This window comes from Centroberyx gerrardi, chromosome 18, assembly GCF_048128805.1.
Source record: "Centroberyx gerrardi isolate f3 chromosome 18, fCenGer3.hap1.cur.20231027, whole genome shotgun sequence".
Taxonomy (NCBI): domain Eukaryota; kingdom Metazoa; phylum Chordata; class Actinopteri; order Beryciformes; family Berycidae; genus Centroberyx; species Centroberyx gerrardi.
In genome coordinates this window covers 5,391,422-5,408,996 of record NC_136014.1, presented here as the reverse complement: position 1 = coordinate 5,408,996, position 17,575 = coordinate 5,391,422, and the positions used below count along the sequence as shown (strand labels likewise).

General features: G+C 42.2%; 2 protein-coding genes across 6 annotated transcripts in view; one reads left to right on the top strand and one right to left on the bottom strand.

Annotated features, from left to right (window-relative positions):
* Positions 1-273: 273 nt before the first annotated feature.
* On the bottom strand, positions 274-2,482 carry LOC139928707 (toll-like receptor 5). The gene is made up of 2 exons (XM_071921350.1): positions 2,435-2,482; positions 274-2,160 (listed from the first exon to the last, which is right to left on the bottom strand). The coding sequence occupies exons 1-2, from the start codon at positions 2,480-2,482 to the stop codon at positions 274-276; spliced, it is 1,935 nt and encodes a 644-aa protein (XP_071777451.1).
* The window catches only part of dtnba (dystrobrevin, beta a), a 32,309-nt gene continuing 16,836 nt past the window's right edge, over positions 2,103-17,575 (top strand). For 4 of the 5 annotated variants that reach the window (XM_078289728.1, XM_078289729.1, XM_078289726.1 and 1 more), the window contains exons 1-5: positions 5,020-5,254; positions 12,040-12,090; positions 15,409-15,503; positions 16,704-16,784; positions 17,292-17,505. In XM_078289728.1, the coding sequence (XP_078145854.1) occupies positions 15,410-15,503; positions 16,704-16,784; positions 17,292-17,505 (389 nt within the window). In that variant the 5' untranslated portion in view covers positions 5,020-5,254; positions 12,040-12,090; position 15,409. Of the gene's footprint in view, positions 2,167-5,019; positions 5,255-12,039; positions 12,091-15,408; positions 15,504-16,703; positions 16,785-17,291; positions 17,506-17,575 lie in introns of those variants that run through there. The other variant, XM_078289727.1, reaches the window with a different exon arrangement.

Sequence of the window (17,575 nt, the reverse complement as noted above, 5' to 3'; positions counted from 1 at the left end):
GGGCAGTGATGGATTCCTCTGTATCTCCCCCTCTTGGCGTTATAGTGTGTACACACACAAACACACACACACACACACACACACATACAGCCCCTTAAAGAAGTGAGGACCAGCACATTTTTCTCATCTTTTTATTTTTCTTTATTTATTTTAATTTGGTCCTCACATAGAAATATAGGAACTACTCAAACCAATGATGTCACCATGCAATACATGGCACCTGGTAAATGTTTTACCCTCACATGAAATGCATTTGCTGATTGTTATGTGCTTTTATGCCTGTGTGACACGAGCAGAGTAATCTAACAGGGTAACGCTATAGAGATCAGAGGGAAATTCACATCTGAGCTCCTCCACCGGGCTCAGGAACCTTACTCTGGTCTCGTTCAGCCACGTGAGGAAACTCCTCAGGTGGGGACCGCAGTGGAACCGATTCATCCTCAGGTCGATGGAGCGGAGAGAGCGGAAGGCGGCGGGGTCAGGGGAGGCTATGAAGTTGTCGGAGAGGTGGACTTTTCTCAGGCTCTCGGGGAAGACGTCCGGCTGGAGGTACGTCAAGGAGTTGGAGGAGAGGTCGATCTCCACGACTGAGGTGAGACCCTTGAAAATCCCCCGGGGGAGAGACTGCAGTGCGTTGAAGCTCAAGTTAAGATGGATCAGATTCTCAAGATGATCAAACAGATCGAGGCATCTCTCCTGAGCCCAAACGGACTGCAGGGAACTACCGTGAAGGTCCAGTAATCGCAAATTGTTTGAACGAGGTATTGAGATGTTTCTATTGAGCGTGCACCATTTGATGAGGTTCCCTCCAATGGAGAGAAACTGGAGGTGCTTCAAATGAGTTACAATAATGTAAACGTCCTCCAAGTTTGTGAATCTGTTGTCCTCAACATTCACATGGTAAGTATTATTGGCAATTTGTATGAGACTGTGCACCGATGAAGACCTCAACTTGTTGTCATTCAAAGCGAGATAATCTAAGCTGGGTAATGATTCAGAGAAACCTAGTTCTCGCAGAGAGTTTCCTGTTAGATGTAACGCTCTTAAACGAGGAAGTCCTCTGAATGAAGCCTTTCCCAATATACCAATATGGTTGTAAGACAAGTCCAACACATGAAGGTTTGTCAGTGACTCAAATGTGTAAGAATGGATTTCCCCTAGAAGGTTGTGTGACAGGTTGAGCATTTGTAATTGTCTCTCAAGACCAAGAAATGCCATTCTATTTATCTGATTGACACTGTTTTGGGAAATATCAAGGATTTTTACTTCTTTCAGTGGACTAAAAACCCCCGCGTGCAAAGTAAATATCTTGTTTTTAGACAGATCTAAAATGCGGACTCCACTATGCTTGAGGCCTTCTAACGTGACGTGGTCTGGATCACGGAAGTGGACGTAGAAAAATCCTTTACCCATGGTTCCAGACAGTTTAAGATGACCAATCTTCGTCCCCTCGATGGCTGTGAAAAACTGTCTCGCTTTGTCCACGCTGAACCCATTGTAGGACAAATCAAGCGTCTGAAAGGACATCCCTCTGAAAGGATTCCCGCATTCTTCCCAGTCAAAACCTTGACTAGACATGTTCCTAAGGTGGATGGTGTCCAAGTTCAGGAGGCGGAAGTGTTTGCCCCGGAAACCGATCAGATCCGCCTCACATATCGCGTTGATTTTGTTCAGCTTGAGGTTCAACTCTGTGAGCTTCGTCAGGTTTGAGAAGAACAGTGAAGGTTGGAGTCTCTTTATTTGGTTACCGAAGAGGTCAAGCGTCTCTAAGGAGGACAGCGGCTGCAGATAGCTCTCCTCCAGTATGGACTCCTGCAGGGAACAGTAATCCAGGTGGAGCTCCCGTAAGTTGGACAGTCCCACAAACGCCCGTGGCTCCAGCTGAAGGCCGACATTGGCCCCGAGCACCAGCCGGATCAGGTGTCTCTGTCTGCTGAAGGCGTTGTTCTGGATCACGAGCGGCACGCGCTGCATTCCGAGATCCAGCACCCGCAGTTCCTCCAGGCCTGACAGGGAGGTGGCATTGATCTCGCCGATGTTGTTCATCTCCAGGAACAGATGGGTGATGTGAGGAGGTAGAGCAGGGACCCAAAGGTGGTTCTGGAAGCTACAGCTGGCTATAGACCTCAATATACGGCATGATGGATAGCAACCAGGCACCTACAGGTAGGCATGTCAAAATATATCATTACCTGAAAGGGGATTTGTTCAGTTTCAAGTAATGTGATGGTGGGGAGGTAGAGCACTGACTTCCATCAATTTCCCCCTAAACCTCACAGTTAATTTTAAGACTTACTACAGCTGGGTAAAGAAATTCACACTATGCATTTAGTATTTTTAACATTGTAACGTCATTTCTAACTACAAAGTTGTACTGTGAACACAATATCATATTAATTTATATTGTAAGGTGAGTGTATGGGTACGCTCCTACCTGTAGGTAAACACCAATGGCAACCACCTGAAGAGCCAGCGTCCACATCATTGCGATGCCCGATGGAAGAAATTCACCTACTAATCTTAGATGAAATGATCATCCAGTCTGGACAGTTTTAAAAACAAAGTCCTGCAGTGGATCAGTGTTTTTGTCCGTTCTGTTTCACTAGCAGCATATATATAACACACTGTTATATTGACCCTGCAGCGCAAATATGACGCCGGACGGGTATTCCCCTCTTGGTAAAGTCCAGATTTACAAGAGAATAGGGAGTACAACATGTTTACATGTTTATAGTCCACTGGCGCTCACACAAAAATAGATAGATTTGAGGACATCTACCTTTTAACAGCATAAGTCATGTATTACCATTAGGGTTAGACTGATTTATTAGTTTGCAGATATAGCAGGCTGAAAGTGAATATTATTAAGTATCAGATATCGGCCAGTCTTTCTAGCCCTAAAAGAATTCCATTAGTCTGGCTTTCAATGGAGAGTTTTAGTGTCCTATGATGGTCTAAATGCTGTCTCAGTGGCTTTTCCACCCTGAATAAAATAAAATTATTGGGCAAACACTGAATAATATTTTTTGGCATGAAAATGGTCATATTTAAAGATACTGAATATCAGTACAAAGTAACGACTGCAGTCTAAGTTGGTATCAGCCATCAAAACCCCATTTCAGTCCCTAATTGTCACATATGGAAACCACATTTATACATAAATCTTGCAACTTTTAATCATATAGCTACATAGATTTACAATATATGGAGGAAACAGATATTACATATCAATATTACAGAAATGGCCACTTTCATATATGTTCTACGTGCATTTACATAAATGGTACAGAAATACATTTGACATGGAATATATTTAAATGTATCTTGTCCCAAGATTTATTATCCGAGACCATTTTTTTGACATATGAGCTGGAAAAATTATGCGAGTGATAGAATTAGGCAACAAAAGTACTGACAGCTGTACTGAACCTATTTTGTGTTTTCTGATGAAATCGAGGGGAGACCGTTTAGTAAAATCAACTAAGTAAACATTTGGCCTGATTTTGCTGAGTCTGTTGTCCTCTTTTTCTCTCTTTTCTAACTTCTGACAAGGCTGTGTGTATTTCACAATTTCGCAAAATGAATAAATGAATGATAAACAGGTTCTTCCTCTTTCCGAAATTGAGACTTTCATAGTTTTCCTTTCTCCTCTGCTTAACTCCAGTAATGCTTCCTCCCCACTAAGCCTATATAGGTTTGAGCATTAGATTTGGTGTACTCGGGATAGGCCCGCCTAACAAGCATGCTACGGCAAAAATGTCATAAATGACAAGTGTAGAGTTTCTATTAATTGAAAAAAGTAAAACACCAGTTTTTTCAGCCCTGATCCTGCTCCCTAAGGGTAGCAACAAAATGTGATTCCATTACTTCGTATTCAAAATGTTACATATTACTACAGCGGTTCTAGCACATTGGATATATTACATCAAATGGCTCAGAGAAAAGATCTGTGGACAAGTGCACTACCTACTGGACACTGTGGCGTATTGGTAAGCAATAGAAGGTCAACTAACAACTTTGGCATTTGGCCTTCAACAGAATCCCATAGGCCTATGAGTCCAGAAATAATCTAATAATAAGTAATTACTATCAAATTTCAACAATCAGTTTACTGGCCTAAATAATTTCCATATGACATAATAAAGCCCATATTTTTAGAGTAGTCCGCCTAACACTACTATGTAGCCAATGTGTTTGTGTGTGTGTGTGTGTGTGTGTGTGTGTGTGTGTGTGTGCGTGTGTGGAGGGGGTGGGAGGGGCGCACATGCTCATCACATAGCACTGTTGAATTTCACAGCTGTGGGAAAATGATAGTTTGACAAATACAGTAGAGAGAGAGAGAGAGAGAGAGAGAGAGAGAGAGAGAGAGAGAGAGGGAGGGAGACTGACAGGTCACTGACAGACTGTTGCAGTAATGTTATCGCTTTTCCTAGGAAGGAGTTACTAATTTTTATTTTTCAACTTAAGTAATAACACCGTATTTAACACCGTATTTACCAACAAATAAAACAAGACGTTAATTTTGTTATCAACTAGTATCACATTGAAGTTGAATTATCCATAAATTGCATCCCACCCCCATGCCCCGATTCTCTCTCATTAGAATTAGTCGTCGTCCCCTCAGAGTGATCAAGTTTAGATGAAAAATTGGTAGAAAAGTTAAAAACTTTTACCACTACTTTGATTTTCATTCACGGGAGCGGTAACTAAGTTATCGCGATGTTAAAAGTAAGCAGGACACCAACCATCAAAAAGTAACGGAAGGGGTAGTGTACCGTAACGAATTGCCGCTGCCAGGGAGTAATAAGTGAAGTAATGGCATTACTTTTGACACGAGTAACGAGTAATGCGTTACTTTTTAACAAACAATAATATGTCAAAATGTAATGAGTTTGTTTTTGTCAGCATATAGCATGACTATGTTGTCACCATTGACTCACAGCTACTCGGCCTGTCAAGGGGAGGGCGCACGGCGGGAGAGGAGTGACTTTCTTTCAAAAATAGTAGACCACACTGACTGAGAAACACACACACAGCGGCACCCGGTACAGCGAGTATGGAGGGTGCGAAACACGGTGCGCCACGGAAATAAATAACGGAACGGGGACGATATCTAAACAGGAGGGCACAAAACCGATGCCAAGAGGAAGCGGATATATCGAGAGAGAAAACTGGGTTACAGCTCAAGTCAGTGCCACACGCTTCAGTGTTGATGTTGGTATTTGGCCACGGATACCTGCCGAAAATAGTCCCGGTGAGTAGACCCTCTCTCACATAGCCTATTACGGGATATTGCACTGTTACATAAACTAAAGTTTGGGTTTTAGACGCCACAAACCTGACTTTATGTTAATTTTGTCAGGGATTGCGTCAGGGAGAGTGATTTGAAGAGCACATTCATTTGGGGGAACAAGGTGAACAGGGAGTTAAACTTTTCTGCAATATGGCCGCTCATATGTCACAGATTCCCAGAAGTAGGCAGAACTAAAAGTAGCCTGTAACCACTTTAACTCAATAGTCTCTTTGAAACTTTTGGGAGCCGAGAGCGCCCATTGAAGATTGTTGAAGTACTGTAATTATGCCGTTGTACGTGCCGTGTCGTTGCCTTGAGTGTTATAACAGACAAATATGCGACTTTCAAATCAGGGCTATTACTGGGGTTTGATTTTTAGCAGCAGTGCTGTAGCCCCGATAGGTTCCGTTCTCTTGTATAGGGGGAACGTGACGCTCCATTCAAAATCTGGCAATTGAACGTTGCCTTGCTTATGGCCATAACTACATGGCTGGTGGAACATGACGTATGACCTTTTACGTATCGTTAGGGTCCACTGTTAATCACGGCATATATTAATCCACCAAGCAGCACTTTATGTCAACAAAATCTCAACTTTTATTATTGGTTCACACGGCTCACCACCGTCAAACATGGTGTATGTTGGTGGAAGAAGATTGTGGGAATAGTAAAATGTATTAAGTCGTGTTCAACCAGATACGTACGTTTGCCGATAAGCAGCAAAGTTAAACTTGCACATTTTCTATGGAGTTTGGCTACGTGAGAGAACCGCACATATCCGGTTATATTCTGTTAAATTATATGATTTATGTGGTTGGCTTGTTTTTATGCAATTTGTTGTACATGTTAGGAGAAAAATGTAACATAATCCGGGGAATGACAACGAGAGGTCCCTCATGAGTGAGGCACTTTATTCACCTGCAGCCAAATGTAAAATGATCATTCAAATACCGGTAAAGTCTATTAGCCAGCAAGTACGACAAAAACATACAGGAGATGTAAATATTTAAACCAGAGCACAAACAAAATGAGTGTATGCTTAAGTGTGGTTCCAGGGAGATTGCATGCTCTTCCAAATCTGTTGTTCCCTGCGGAGGAAACTAACAAGAGTGGGATGACAGAGAGAGAGAGAGACAGGGAGAGAGGGAGAGAGAGAGGATCATAGTAACTGATGGGCTGTGTCCCAAACTGTCCCCTGATGGCCCCTACTTTTTTTCTTGGCAGTGTGTTTGAATCCAGCAGTGGGCGATTTGTTTACATCTAACAAGGGAAATTGGCAGCAATTAACCACCCTACTTTTCCCCTCACATCTATAGTTTAAGGAATACACAGACATTTTGGCTTCACCGCTGGGTGTTTACTACAGGGGTTCTCAAATGTTTTCATGTAACTCAGTGACCCCATATGGAAAGATTTTTATTGTTGTCGATTTAGTATTGAACTGTGTTACTGTCTCCCCACTGTGGGTGGGGAGATAACAGTGGTGAGAGTGAAACCTGTGATTAGTGTAATCATTCTTATTCAGTCTCAAATTGATATAATTTCTAGTGAATTAAATTATATCCAGGACCCTTGGGGGACCCCGGACCCAACTTTGAGAACCACTGGTTTACTATTTGGCACGTTACGGTGCTTTTGAGGTGATGTTTAGTAGCTTGTAGGGTCCAAATAAAAATACGAATTAACCTTCGGTAAGTGAGTTAAATGGTAATAATTTTCTCATCACTCAGTGGTTTAACAAACAGCTTATTTTCCAAAGAGCTGGTGTATTTTTCAAACAAGCAGAATCCATGTGCGACTTTCTAAAGAGACCAGTCCCACTCCAGTCTGTTAGGCTACAGCTGTCTGTTGATGTGCCATAGAGCTTGGTTTCTGAAGCTGTGGGGATCCAGAACAAAACCCAGGCCTGTTACTGGAGGGGTCCCTCTGTTACAAGAATAGTACAGTTGTTTTCAAGTGACTGGGTCACAGGGTGAAAGGAAAAGAACTGCTCATTCAGGTCTCGGATTGACAAGTTTTAAGAGGCCCTGACCAAGTGGATTGTTGTGGAGGGGAGTTGGGTTGGCTGTCTAAAATGAGACACAGTGTAGAACAGATGTGGGCATCTTTGTCTTCAAGTCCCTGAGATTATGGATATAGGCTCTCAACCCTTGATATTGATGTCTCTGTGTAGCTCAATGGGTAGAGCAAGACACTAACACTGTCCATTCCCTAAAGATGGCTATCTATGACACTATTTCTACTCTGTTTTCCTCCTAATGGCATGACAACAGCGACCGAAGTCTGGTCTGTCCTTTGGGTTGGGTTCCATCTCTTGACTTAACTTTCACTTCCTATCTCTCTCTTCATCTTTTTATTTTGCTCTTTCTCTCCTCTCATCTCGCTTCCTGTCTCTATGTCTCAGTTTATTTCCTTCCTTCCGCTCTCTTTCTCCACCTCTCTATCTCTACCATATCTTCCCTGTCTTTCTTTCTCTTTCTCTCTTTCTTTCTCTGGCTCCTGTCCTGCGTGGACGCCCTCCTCCGTGTTGCCAGGCCAGAGCATAACTTATGGACCGGTTCTCCGAAGATCACTGGCATGCTAATTGTCCATCGCGTGTGTAACCAGAGATCTGTTGCTGCTGTTTATACCTGCCTGGTGACACCCCAGGGTCAGCCGGGCTGTCTCTGGGTAACACGGGGGGTCAAAGGTCATCAGTGAAAGGTCGGAGAGCAAATTTTACGTTCGGTAGTCAGTGCAGCTGAAAGTGTTTCCGTGTGGAAAAAGACAAATTTACCAGCTTTTTGATTCAAATCCAACCAAAGTTTACTTTTTGGAGATCGCTTGAGAAAATGTTACGGAGTTTTCAGCCTCGTTTCCCGTGCTACACTGAGGTCATTTAGAGGAAAAAAGGAGCTCCGAGGTATTTCAACAACGCCAGTGTCTAAAGTTGCAGCATATATATCACCTATAACACACACATGCACACACACACTCATACAAACATGCTGTAGGTCAGGCCCTGTCAGGACAGACGATGAGAATAGGGAACAGCTGCAAGTGCTAATGTGGTCAAGGCATGGTGTGTGTGTGTGTTTGTTTGTATGTGTGTGTGTGTGTGTACAGTAAGTGGTAAACGCCCTCCTACCCCTCTTGAGTACCCATTCGCCTGCCTGACGCCTGGCCCTGTGTCGGTGTCATCGCCATATCACCTCTTCTCTCCCACTCGCTAACATTTAGTTGGTGGACACACCGGTGAGTCTAGAAGCACTATGGATATTGTGTGTGTGTGTGTGTGTGTGTGTGTGTGTGTGTTAGGTGAGAGATCCAGGCCTTTAGTCTGCATGCGTGTGGTTTGATATGTGAGTGTTTAAGACTAGGGGCAACTGATTGATCATCACATCCACACAGCAGGTGTGTGTGTGTGTGTGTTTTTTTTGTCTTGCTCAGGTGTTGGGCCTGAATAACCATACCAGTAATGACAGACAGTGAGTGAGTGAGTGTGTGTGTGTGTGTGTGCGTGTGTGTGTTGTGGGGTGTTGATGCACAGGTGGTCTGTTTGGGTGGCCTGCACTGATGCGAGACCCCACATACACACACACATGCACTCACCTTGTGGTGAAAGGAGTGAAAGGGAAGGTGTGTGTGTGAGTATGTGTGTGTTTGCATTTTTCAACTGCAGCAAATGAAATGAAATTAACTCTTTTTAAAATGTACTATTTAAAATCCACTGTCTTTAAAATTGCAGTATATGATGATCATATACTGATTACTTGTACAGTGTTGTGTGTGTGTGTGCAACACTTATTAAGTAAGCCTACTTCCTTATTTAACATCAACCACACTTATTGAACTAGTGTAGTACTGATAGTGGGCTTGGGGCAGGTTGACAATTTTCAATGTATTGATTAGGATCCTGTTTGTTTTGCTGTTGCAGTTAGTAACCAAATGCTAGTTAGGACACCACACTCTATAACCGATATGTCAATATGTCGGGTGATTGTACAAGATGGCGAATATTATGTTTTTATTTTGTATTAGCTTTTATTATAGCGTTGTGTCTCGCTGTTTTGTTTGTTGCTGCTGCAATTGGATTTCCCTCTAGGATAAATATAGTACTTATTTATCTATCTGTCTATTCTATGTCCGTCTAATATATTTCATCTATCTATTTTACTAGTCACATCTGCTGACAGTCTGTGATTGCCCTCTGCATGTTGTAGTCACTATTGATTGATATTCAACAAGCACAGCAAAAAAGCTATCAGTGTAGTTCACACTCAACTGTGTATAGCCTAGGTTTTCTGTGCATTAATACTGTCATATTCAACTTATTCTAGGTAGGCTAGCAGCCTCTACTGCACATTCATTGAAACTCAGTCTATCCTTGTGTATTAGCCAACGTAGGCGACACATTTGTTGAAGGTGTCAGGAGTAGGGCTGGGCGATATGGACCAAAAATCATATCTCGGTATTTTTAGGCTGAATGGCGATACACAATATATATCTCGGTATTTTCTACGAAGTGGGCTAAATGTTCAGTTGTAAGTAGGGCTGGGCGATATGGACAAAATCAAATATCACAATATTTTTGACCAAATACCTCGATATCAATATTGCGACAATATTGTAGGGATGACTACTGGTGCTTTCACAAAATATTTACACAATGGGGTTTTTGATAAATAATCATCAGTAATGTGGATATAATGACTAAGTGGGTAAAGGCAAATAATAGAACAACTAGAACAGTCTGGTAAGTTCAGAAAATGACATCACTTTACTGTAATGCAGCCTTTAAAACCAGGAAAAGACGACACTTATGCCATATCACGATATTACGATATCCAAAATCTAAGACAATATCTGGTTTCATATCACGATATCGATATAATATCGATATATTGCCCAGCCCTAGTCAGGAGCTTCCTTTATATACATACACACAGAAATATTTTTTTATTTTTTATTTTTCCTTTATTTAAGCAGGAAGTCTCATTGAGATCAAGATCTCTTTTCTAAGAGAGACCTGCTAACAACAGAACAGTTATAAAAAAGACATGCAAGTTCATTCAAACATTACACAGCAACAATCAGCAATCAAACAAAAATCAGTGGAAACAGTTACAGTCAATGTTCGAAAAATTATGGATTAAGAATTTGAACTTTTCTAAAGAAACAAGGAATTCTAATTTCAAAGACCTTTGCAAATCATTCCATTTGTAAGGCGCAGAGTATCGAAAACCATTTTTGCCAAGCTCTGTATTTACATGTGGAATATCTAAGATTAGGTAATCCTGAGACCTGGTCCCATATTTACTGGCTTTAACTGTGATTAGAGATAGAGTGATTAGATATAGTGCGTATCACTGCTGTCAGGTGAATTCCTCATATCCAAAATGTTAACTTTTAAGGAACTAAGAGAAACAGCCTTGTTGTTAGCTTGATGCCAATGCATTTTTCACATTATAGTGGTTTTGAAATGGTTTCATAAGCCCAAGAAGTTGTTTCTCAACCCAGAGGACCATGTAATCCTTCCTTCAACATGAAAATGAGGTTTTCACACGACAACAACAATATGTAGAAATGTCATAAATTCTGTGTTCATATCCATGAGGTCTGAGTTAGACTGCATTCATGGCACAACTTTGGGATTCTTTGTCAGTGGGAGGAATGGCATCTCTGCTCCAGTGAGAGTTGGTTGATCAGAGGCTTATGAAATGTCTGGCAATGTGTACTATCCTTTTATTTGTTGCAAGTGTAATTTTGCTGTCTTTTCTCAAGCTTTGCCAACAAAACAGTGAAGCAGGTGAGGATGGCAGCAGGTAGCTTTTGATGTTGGGTTGGAAGTCAGACCATGTCCAATTGTTTTCTTCACCCTATTTTTTCTAGCTCACTGATGTTTGTGTGTGTGTGAATCAAAACTGCATTGAAAATGTGTCATTGTAATAGTACAATCCAGAACCACACTGAATTACTTTCATCTCCATACGTTTATGCCGCGAGATCCTTGCGTAGAACTCTGCTACGTAGTTTGCAGCAACATAAAAGCAATATGGATTAAGTGTGGTTGCTGCGTAAAATCATGACAGGTCAACAAAACTACACAACAGATGGTGTTCAGATTTGGTTCATTTTGAAGCCCGATACCAATGTGTTTTTATTGAAGCTGTCGATAGTCAATGTTTTGCGCCGCTATTCATTCATACATTCATTTTCTAATTATTGTTTCACATAGACAAACTTACACATAGAGACACTCCGGCTCACAATCACACCCATGGGCAATTTGGAGCCAAGATTAGAACCCAGGACCTTCTTGCTGTGAGGCAGCAGTTAACTGTGCAAACCACTGAGCCACCATGCCACCCTCTTGGCATTTTCATGCCAAAAAATTACAAGAATTCAGTTTCCCCCAGAATTATATTCTTGTCAGGGTGGGAAAGCCTCTGAAACAGCAATTAGACCATCATGGAACACTAAAACTCTCCATTGAAATGCAGACTAATAGAACTGTTTTAGGGTTAGCAGGGTGACCCACCACACCTATTCAGTGAATTAACATGTTCACTGAAAATAACCCTAGGAGTGAGGGATGAGTGTGTACCCCGCTGGTCGTGTCCAGTGTGTGTTTATATTAGAGGGTGTGCTCTGCTCACTGGATTGGCTCTGCTGTCCCCAAAAAGCCTTTGACATGTTTTGTCTCCAGACTGAAAAGACTATTCTCTTCTATTCGCCTTTCTCTTCTCTCTTTCTCTCTCCGCTAGACGTCCTTTATTGTGGATCCTCTGTCCTGTGTGACCCCCTAACACAGAGAGGTAAGACCACACACACACACACACACACACACACACACACAAACACACACAGAGGCTGTTTTAGGTGAGGATGCAGTAGTGCCACAAGTCTGCACAGTGCATTTCTATTTATTTTGTACAATTAAGCATTTAACCTGTTTTCTTTCTAAATTCTTCCTCAAACCAACGTGTGTGTGCGTGTGTGCAGAGCAGTGTGCGTTGTTTGTGTGTTTGTTTCCGTAAAGCTCAGCAAATGGCAGCCATAATAAAACACCATGGTGCTACAGTGGCCTGCATCACCACCCACTGAAACACAGAACAGCAACACACATTCACTCTACTGTATGTCTCTATTTCTTCTAGTTCTCTCTCTCTCTCTCTCTCTCTCTCTCTCCCTCTCTCTCTCTCTCTCTCTCTCTCTGTCTCTCTCTCTCTCTCTCTCTCTCTCTCTCTGTGTGTCTCTCTCTCTCATTTTCTTCCTCTCTCTCTATTTTTGGCCTTTCTATAGCTGAGCTCTGTAAGGAAAGGCTCTTTCACCACTAGCACTTTATAACCCCTCTGTCAGTCACTTTAGCTGTGCAGTTTCCAGCCTACATTTTCAAAAGAGTATGTGAAGGCTTTCGTTTCAAAATGCTCCATATCCACTGGAAAGAAGTGTATCAGTTCACTGCTCACCATTCAAAAATACAATTGATTTATCTGACAGAAAGATCTTTCTTTCGCTATCAATTAATTAAATAACAATTCATTGTGAGCCTTAGTACCATACCAGCAATCATTTTGTAAGTAGTGTGGAGTGGTAAAGTGTTGCTCAGCAATGCATTACACTAATATCATTACTTTTCCCAGTAACAAGTAGTGTAACAACTTACTATTTCAATATGAGTAATAATGTTAGTTACCAATCAAACCAAATAAGTTATGTTATCACCCTCTCTAAATATCTTAGTATCTAAATACCTCTCTAAATACCTTTTCCTCATGATAGGCATTGTCCTCTCATACTAACTTAAGTAACTAGCTAGACGAGAATTGGGAGAAGAGTTTACTTTCTCTGGGCAGAAGTATTCCCACTACTTTGATTTTATCCAGTAAAAGAACACTGAACATCAGCGCTATTTGGTCTCCTTGATCACTCACAGCAGAGGAAATCATGATGTCTGTAGGTAAGAGAGGATGCAGTCGCCAGAGTTGGGGTTGTAACACACAACTAATGTATCAAACAGTGTAACAAATTACTCCTGTCAGGGAGTTATAAGTATATAGTAAGTTATAACCCCTTGGTTTTACGAAACCCTTTCAAAACGCCATTGGATAAACTCAAAACTACATGGTGGTCAAGCTGAAAACAAGGCTGTTTTTGTTAGTTCCTGACAAGTTGACATTTTGGAGATATAAGGTTTTCACAGGACAGCGACGTCAGGTTATGCGATTCGTCAGCTGTTGCATAATCAAAACAATATTTTGGGGGTGTCCTGGTGGCTCAGTGGTCTAGGGCTTGGACCATGTAACCGTACTTTTGAAATGAGTAAGGAATAATATGTTGTGTTTTTTAGGAACGAGTCCAAGACTGTTTGCAAGAGAAGGGTTAAAGAGTTATAATGGAGTAAAAAGGGACTCGGATGAAAGGCTTTCAGACCCTGCGGTTTGGGAAAACAGCAGCCAAGCTGTTCCTAGCCATCTGACATAGCTGGGGGTAATTGCAGGAAGGCTAATTATATCTGAGAGGGTTTGAAACGTTCGCGAGTTAAAATGGGAAGCGAGGCTCACAGACCAAATGTTCCTCCGTGTCAGCTCTACAGAGACAGACAGACAGACAGACACATAGACAGACAGACACGCAGACAGACAGAGCGTAGTTATCACCAAGGCCAGGCTGGAAATAACGACTTACTCACAGTAACTGGTGAGACTTATGGAAGCGGCCATAACAGTACTGGTGGCTGAATGTTGACAGTTTCTCATTCACTTTCTCAGCCAGTCAAACGTTTGCCAAACCGGCAAACTACTACTTCATTTCCTGTAATTTACCGTCTTATCCAATAGGCTTTGACTTTCAGCCACTGGGCAACGCCATGTGGAGCAGTTGCAGGTTAAATGCGGGGGCAAAAACATTGGCATGGCTGTCAGTGTGAGTCGTCTACAAAGCACAGATGGTTTAGAACAAAGATAGTTACACATGCACTTGACTGACTGGCACCAACAGCCTCTGGTGTGTGTGTGTGTGTGTGTGTGAGAGAGAGAGGGAGGGAGAGGCAGAGAGAAAAAAGTGACAGGGGAGACGAGGGAGGGAGCAAGGAAGAGAGAGAGAGCATTGTACAAGACGACGGGAAGAGTGAAAGGGAAGGAGGCAATGCAAGTGTGTGTGTGTGAGAGAGCGAGAGAGAAAGAGAGGGAGAGAGAGCATTGTGACAGCTCTATGAAGATGTAAGGGAATGTGAGAGAGTGTGAGTGTGAGAGAGAGAGCGACAGTGAAAGAAAATGTTCTTGAAAGGAGGAATCCTTCTTTTGTCTGGATGAAGCATGAAGTCTCCTGGGAAGCTCTTAAATCCTCTCTGGAATGTGTGTGTGCGTGTGTGTGTGTGCAGGGGAAACGTACCTACTGCTTGGAGTGTGCGTGTGTGTGTTTTGGGAGTTGGCATGTCACTGCATTCATACAAGGAATTCAAATATTTGCAGGTGTGTGCGTGAGTGTGTGTTGGGAGGGGGGTGGGTATGACTGTTACCATGGTGACTATCCTCTTACGTCACCTGACAGTTGTGGCTGACAGTCTAGCTAGCTACAACTCAGTGTAGCTTGCTTTCTTTCTTTCTTTCTTTCTCTCTCTCTCTCTCTCTCTCTCTCTCTCTCTCTCTCTCTCTGTACCCTTGTTAAGTTCTCCGAATGCCAGACTACAGATCGGATTTCATCAGCTGCTGTCATTAATGGATTTATCCTAGTGATGACTGTCAAGACTGTCTTGCGTGTGTGTGTGTGTGTGTGTGTGTGTGTGCATGCAGCTGTGTGTAAAACTGTAACCAAGGAATCTAAAATTAGGAGGAGATGAAAAGAGAATTGTAGAAATACTAGCTGCGGTAACATAAGACATGTTTTTTCATGCGGCATGAAATCAGTTTGATTGAAAATTCACATGCAAGTATTTACATGAGCACTCAATAAAATTGCATAAGGTGTGCATTTACATGCTGCAATGTATGTAATCAGAATAAAAGTTCCTGATTATAAAAGGTTTAACCGCCCCTTTTCAAACGGAATGAAGTATATATATAGTATGTAATGGAATAGCTGGATGTAAACCCAGCTGGTGAGTTTCTGTGCCGTGTCTCCGTCTCCTGCAGGATGGTGATGGAGGAGGGGGGCCAGACAGACAGAGGGAGGGGGGCTACGGCTACGGCGGGAGGAGCCGAGAGGAGGCAGATCCTCGCCGAGCTGGGTGAGTGACCTTTGACCCCTAATAGAACCCTCACACAGCCTCCGCACGGCACCCAGAACAGGTCGTTGTTTTCAACCCAGCAGCTTTTCTCGCTCTTTTGTACTTCAGAATGCTGGAGCACAGTGTTGAATACCTGTGCCACTTATGGATGCTATTTGATTGCAGTTTCTGAGGTTTTGAGGAAAACATAAATTATCTTGCCATGAAAACAGAGAAGCTGCACTTTTCAGCACTTCTTTCTGTCCAGTTTCTTCATTCATTTGCTTAATAAAATTAGCGTGAAAGGACATGAGACTGAAAGTACACTGAAAAGCCACCTTCTGTTTTCACATACAGTCATGGAAGGGAGATCATTTCTTTTCTCCTCAAAACCACAGGCACTGGAATCAAATGTCATCCATAATTAAAGCAGGTATTCAACACTGTGCTCCAGCAAGCTGAAGCAGAAACCACCCTGCGCCCTAACGTCTTATTAAGATTCATTGAAGGGACCCGGTGTAAGACTTCCTGGCAAGAGAGGTAAATTATAACAATTTTGAAAAGAGAATCCATTTAAATTGTTTAACTACAACTTTAAGATCAAGTCTAAATGATCTGTATTATGGAATGTTGGACAAAGATTTTTCTGTTGTTCCACTTTGATAGAAAAGGCTATTTTTTCAGGCCAAAAAACCGAAAACAAATGAATTTTGAACTAATTTTGTAGCACAAGAAAATGTGCAAAAAGTCAAGGGGGATTAATACTTCACTGTAGAATACTATTTTACCAAACTGGGATCTGGGGACTTGCAACTGGTCCTTGACTGGGTTCCAGGGGTGCACATCAAAATGAAGTATAGAGTTTATTACATTATTATTTCATTCACTTGAACTTAGCAAGTGTGTGAACTCTGAAGAAAAACTTCTGTATTTAGGCTACTAAAATAGCCATGTTCTTACCTCATTTGAAATGTCAAGTTCAACGCAGGATCCTGGGATCACACTGAAGAATGTGCGTCATTCTCTGTGGTGAAAAATGTTTTCAAAAACATAATTATATCATCCCGGCCATGCCAGCACTCTCAGGCAAGGAGGAAGCATTATCTGTCCCAGCAGTGATTATGGCGGATGGTACATGAGATTCATGAGTCATGAGATTGGTTCTATTATTAATGCCTAATGGTCTAGCACAGCCTCTGAGTCTCTCCTTTTTCGTCACAGGGGAGCAGAACTTCGATGCGATTCGGCTCTCTACGTATCGAACGGCCTGCAAGCTGAGATTCATACAGAAGAGATGCAACTGTAAGTCATTCACCGCCAGGATGGCATCTGGTTGCACCGGTTATGAAAAAGATGACATGACATTTTGAGTTTTAGACTTTTATTCCATTGTGTGGAAAGAGTTTCTACTCGAGTGCTTCAGGCACCTGAAAAATGGCCAGTCAGCATTGATAGCATCAGTTAACAGAAGTGCCAGTACAGGTGTAAAAAGTCACAAAACAAGTCTATGTTGCAAATGTAGTGGAGAAAAATAAGAAAAAATATGCTACCATGTCCTTTTAAAGTGTTTAAATCAAGTGACTTTATATTGATACTACAATGCAGTTTCACCCAAACAGGCGAAACTGCATTGTAAAGAAATTCAATTCTCACCTCATCTCACCCCACGCCACATTTTTCACTTGTTTAAAGGAAAACAAGATTTTAAAATTAAACACTAGACTAAACTTAAGATAGATATTTTTAGCAGTGTTGTTCAGTGTCACCTCTTTGTCGTGCTATTTAATTTCCCCCCCCCCCCCCCCTCAGTGCACTTGATCGACGTGTACAACGTGATCGAGGCGGTGCGGGATGCCGGTCTGAATGCCGTGGAGCTGAACGCCGGCATCTCTGTGACCAGGCTGGAGAACCTGGTGTCCTCCCTGTTCAACCAGCTCAGCAAGCGCCTGCCCACCACTCACACCATCGACCCCCGCGAGAGCACCACCCTGCTGGTCGAATTCATACTGGCCGCCGTTGACAGGTAGCTACATACAGTCAGTTTTACTTTTTTCCCCCCGTGATACTCTATCGGTGTTTGTCTTTTCGCTCAA

Bases quoted from the DNA above. Each gene is read 5' to 3' on its own strand.
- LOC139928707 (XM_071921350.1), bottom strand. From the start codon at position 2,482: ATGTGGACGCTGGCTCTTCAGGTGGTTGCCATTGGTGTTTACCTACAG. The intron at 2,161-2,434 runs GTAGGAGCGTAC...GCCTACCTGTAG, and splicing joins CCATTGGTGTTTACCTACAG to GTGCCTGGTTGCTATCCATC.